Source organism: Arachis hypogaea, chromosome 1, assembly GCF_003086295.3.
Source record: "Arachis hypogaea cultivar Tifrunner chromosome 1, arahy.Tifrunner.gnm2.J5K5, whole genome shotgun sequence".
NCBI lineage: Eukaryota > Viridiplantae > Streptophyta > Magnoliopsida > Fabales > Fabaceae > Arachis > Arachis hypogaea.
Window position 1 is genome coordinate 96,641,871 of NC_092036.1, and position 4,975 is coordinate 96,646,845.

Consider the following 4,975-nt stretch of genomic DNA (forward strand, 5'->3'; position numbering starts at 1 on the left):
TGCTCCCATTTTTATTTACTTTTATTTTTTATACTATTCAAGCTAATGATCAGTGCAATCTTAGCTTCTTATATATATTTTCCATAATAATAATGACTATTCAATGATTCTGCGAAAAGAGCTCATTTGAAATAAAGATTTTGGACAATAGTATCTCACGCAAAAGAATTTTGACTAAATTCATCTTGAGTGTGACATATAAAACTATTTTCGTTGACCTTGTGAAATATAAAACTAAAAGTTACATATGCAGATATACACATGTCAGGAGAGGAAAGCATTTAATTCCTAATGATTTTCTGGACAAAATCCATCAACTCAATCTATATATAATTAACAAAGAGGAGAAGCTAAGGAGCTGCTGCATGACAAGATTTAAGATCTGATCTTGTAAGATCGATGGCTAATAACAAGATCTTGTCATACCTTGTGGGATGGCTTGTCATAATGTTTTTGGTTGCGCCAAGTACAGCATCCATGGAAGAAACAGTGAAACTGCGAGTAGGGGTGCCCAAGAAAGAAGGCTTCCCGGAATTTGTGAACGTAATATGGGACGAAGATGAGCACAAGTACAATGTCAGTGGATATTGCATGGATGTTTTCAATGCCGTATTAACCTTCTTACCTTTCAAAGTTTCACTACAAATTGAAGCTTACGACGTTAATGAATCAGGACAGAGCAGCACTGGAACATACGATGCACTTGTACAACAAATCCCCCAAAAGGTAGCTTCATCATTATTATATTAATGAAAATTCAGTTGCAGTTAATTTTTACGTAAAGTTGATAGCTGAAAACTCTCAGATCTTAAGTATTAATTTCACGTGAAATTAACTGCAGATGGGTTTCAACTTTCAACCTTATTAGTGACTAATAATACGATGCAATTGGACTAATTGAATATGTTGCAGTATGATGTTGTGGTAGGGGATATCACAATACTAGCGAATCGTTCGAAGTTTGTTGATTTCACGTTGCCATATACAGAATCAGGAGTTCAAATGGTTGTAGCAGCTCGGCAGGGAAGGGAGCAAAGCATGTGGACTTTTGTGAAACCCTTCAGCTGGGATCTTTGGTTAAGCATAGTTATGATCTCTATGTTCATAGGTTCTGTCATACTCATCATGGAAAGGAACAAGCAGGTAGCCAATTCGCAACAACTAAGCCCAATCTACTTCTTATGGTTTCCAATTTCTCAAGCCGTTCTTCCTGAAAGTAAGTAATGTTAGTGTTACCTTCTTCTTCTATCAGTTTAAGTTAAAATATATATAATTTGTTATTGGTATGTTAGGAGAGGGAGTAGTGAAGAAGTGCTCAAGGTTTGTGTTGATGGTGTGGCTTCTGTTGGCGTTTGTGCTGATGCAAAGCTACACGGCGAGCTTGACGACCATGATGACGGTGGAGCAGCTTCAACCGAGTTTTCTGAACGTGGATGATCTACGCACAGGGGATTACTATGTTGGATACCAAACTGGATCATTCGTTTATGATCTCTTGCTACACAAGTGGAAATTCAACCCTTCCAAGCTCAGGGCTTATGGCAGCGTTTCTCAATATCACCAAGCTTTGAAGATTGGAAGCCGTGGCGGTGGCGTTTCAGCTATAGTCGATGAACTTCCCTACCTTAAACTCTTCCTTCAAAAATATGGATCTAATTACATGATCGCTGGTCCAACCTATCGAACTGCTGGCTTTGGTTTTGTAAGTTTCTCCATCACCTTTCATTTCATTTCTGTATTTACTTTTCTTTTAGAAAAAGTCTAGAAGCTTGAACTTTTATTAAAATTTCGCCACACTTAATCATCAAAAGAAAAGTAAGTAATTTTATATTATTAGATATAATTTTATACCATTAAAAAATTAGAAAATTACAAAATCTACTACACTTAACACTTCTCTTTATTTTATTCAAAGAAACTCTAACCGATTTAAGTTGATTGGAATACAGTATTGCATTGAGTAACGATAAATTCTTAAACGAAGGTTTCCTGAAAAATCAAAAAATAAAATTCAAGAAACTCTAATGTTATGTGTAATACTTATACTAATACTAATTTGTGGCTTCTCGTGATCAGGCATTTGCAAGAAACTCTAATCTTACAGCTGCGTTTTCAAGAGGGATTCTGGAAGTGACTGAGAGTGACGAAATGGATAAGATCGAGGCAAAATATTTTGGCAAGATTATGAATAATGGATGGCAAGACCAAGCTGATGCTTCAACAACAACGTCCTCGTCGTCTTCTCCGAGCAGTCTCACGTTTTATAGCTTTTCAGGGCTGTTCCTCGTAACAGGAAGTGCAACTTTGTTGGCATTATTTGTCTCCGAGACAGTGATTTGGCGAACACCAATTTCCATGGCCAAAGCATATAGTCGCAAATATTTGTTCCGCACTACTAGTTCTACTTCTACGCAAACTCATCCAACAACCGATGATGATTCTTCATCACATACAACGGAATCCGTTTAACATTGCTGCATGCCTTCCATCACTCCTTAGTTAATTGCAAAATTAAGTCTAGTTAGATGACCAACCATTTTTGTAAAATATAATCTTTTATTTATTTACATTTTGTTTTCAATGTGTATTGTGTACAAGTACTATATTTGAGTGATGTAGGTGTAAATTTTACTGATGTATATTATATGTAAAAACTGATAAAATATCCAAAGTTTGATATGTTAATTAACTATTGGCAAAACATTGTTGACTTTCTAAAATTTTTGTATACTTATTAACAATAGTATTTAAACTCTGGTGACTATTTATATAAAAATTTATATACTAGTTTTTTAAATGTTGTTTACAGATATATTCAAAAAGTAATGTATATTAATACAAATACTAATTTATTTTCGTAATTTACAGGGTAATTAAAAAACTCAAAATTAAGAATTAATTATAAAATTGATTATCAAAATAGCTTATCTGAATAGAATTCACTTTTTTTTTTTTACTTTTCTTTTATGCTTGACATTATGTAAAGAGCAAAAGTAAAAAAAACTTAAAAATAATACATAATTTGATTCATTTAGTAAATCAATATTCATTTCTATTTGGTCCAACACTATGGTTCAGGTTCAAGTAAGTCAAAAATGTTTAATTCAAAGGTTGGCCTTACCACCTAACTGACCTCCCATGAAAGAGGTCGGGCTCGAGATGAGTTGACAAATAGCACTTATTCAAATAAGTAATTGTCCCCTAAAATCTCTCATCCATTTCCAGAAGTAATATCTCAACAACCCTAAGATAAATGAGCAGTTATCCACCTTCAGAAGTGGAACTACTCCAACGGTGATTATTTGATCGCCACTATAAATACACTGATACACTCAAGTAAAACTAAGTTCCAATATACTTTAAACATGCTTACCCCCTTACTGATTTAGGCATCGGAGTGTCTTTACAGGTACCACCCCCATTCTTCAAAACATTCAACTCGGACGGCGGCTACCGATCGTGCACAAGTCAGAGACCACCTTCCATTGACACTTAGGCCAATTCTACAAGCCCAATCCACCTATTTCAGGTCATACACGTAACATTGGCGCCGTTATCGGGGACCTGGGATATCAACACATGATGGTGGACGACCTGAACGAGGACGGAAACACTGCGTCCAAATCTGAGCAAGAAAACCAAGACATAGGTAACAATAACAGAGCTATAATCACTCTGTAAGGAGTGGCTATCCAGCACAGAGAAGGCCCCTCAATGGGTGAATGATCCAAAGGAAATCCCCTCTGAAGTGCACGAACCAGAAAATGGGGGACAACCTCACGCCGCCGACCTCATGGGGCTGCTTCACGGCCACCAAGGACAGCTAGAGCAGCTGGAATAAGAACTAGAACGACAGCGAGAAGCAGAGAGAAACCTCAGGAGAGAGGTTGAGCGACGAAAAGAGCTTGAAGAAAAGCTCTTGAGATTATAATCCAATCTCTGAGGTAAGAGCTCTTGCAGTGATCGAGAATATTCCTCTTTGAGGGGAGAAGATCCATTCAGTGAAGATATCATGAGGGCGAACGTTCCAAGGAACTTTAAAAGCCCTGACATGGATCTGTATGATGGGACCACCGACCCAAAGCATCACCTAAGCAACTTTAAAAGTCGAATATACTTAGCCACGCCTCTGATGCTACTCGCTGCAAAGCCTTTCCGACAACTCTGACAAAGGCGGTAATGAAGTGGTTCAATTACCTCCCCAAGGTCGGTCACCAGTTTCAACGACCTATCGCATAAGTTTCTTATGCGATTTTCAATCCAAAAGGACAAAGTCAAGCATGCGCCTAGTCTCCTGGGGGTAAAACAGGAGGTCAGAGAACCCCTGAGAGACTACATGGAAAGTTTCAATAAGGCGTGCCTAGAAATTCAAGACCTACCTAAAGAAGCAATGATCATGGGCCTAGTAAATGGGCTCAATGAAGGCCCTTTCTCCCAGTCCATCTCCAAAAGGCATCCGACTTCTTTAAGTGATGTACAAGAAAGAACTAAAAGTACATCAACATGGAGAAAAACGCCAGGCTACGAGAACCAAGCTGGCGACCTGGGCACTCTCACTCATCAAAGAAGAAAGAGAGAGAGCCCAAGAAAAAAGAAGAAGCCGGGCCTGAAAGGCCCAGGAGATACCACTCTTATACTCATCTGCGAGTTTTCCTAGTTGACATATATAGGAAAATTTGTCATACTGAAAAGCTACCTCCTCCTCGACCCATCAAGAACAAAAAAGGGTAAAGTCGTAGCGAATACTGCAAATATCACAAGTTATATGGACACTCAACAAATGATTGTTACGACTTAAAAAATGTGATAGAAAAGCTGGTCAGAAAAGGTCGGCTTGATAGATATCTCATGGAAAGGTCAGACAATCATGGAAAAAGAAAGTGAGATGAAGAAGATAGGAGAGATCCACCATGAACCCCAGAGCGACACATACATATGATCTCAGGAGGGTTTGCTGGAGGAGGTCTCACAAAGT

General features: G+C 37.9%; 1 protein-coding gene across 1 annotated transcript; it reads left to right on the top strand.

The window, feature by feature from the left end:
* Window positions 1-257: 257 nt before the first annotated feature.
* On the top strand, window positions 258-2,720 carry LOC112698802 (glutamate receptor 2.8). Its single transcript, XM_025751663.3, has 4 exons — window positions 258-726; window positions 913-1,216; window positions 1,293-1,702; window positions 2,077-2,720. The coding sequence occupies exons 1-4, from the start codon at window positions 400-402 to the stop codon at window positions 2,467-2,469; spliced, it is 1,434 nt and encodes a 477-aa protein (XP_025607448.1). The 5' UTR covers window positions 258-399; the 3' UTR covers window positions 2,470-2,720.
* The last annotated feature ends 2,255 nt before the right edge of the window (window positions 2,721-4,975 follow it).

Excerpts from the sequence above, each read along its gene's own strand:
- LOC112698802 (XM_025751663.3), top strand. The coding sequence starts at position 400 with ATGGCTAATAACAAGATCTTGTCATACCTTGTGGGATGGCTTGTCATA. Across the intron at positions 1,217-1,292 it reads TCAAGCCGTTCTTCCTGAAA|GAGAGGGAGTAGTGAAGAAG; the intron begins GTAAGTAATGTT and ends TTGGTATGTTAG. Across the intron at positions 1,703-2,076 it reads GAACTGCTGGCTTTGGTTTT|GCATTTGCAAGAAACTCTAA; the intron begins GTAAGTTTCTCC and ends TCTCGTGATCAG.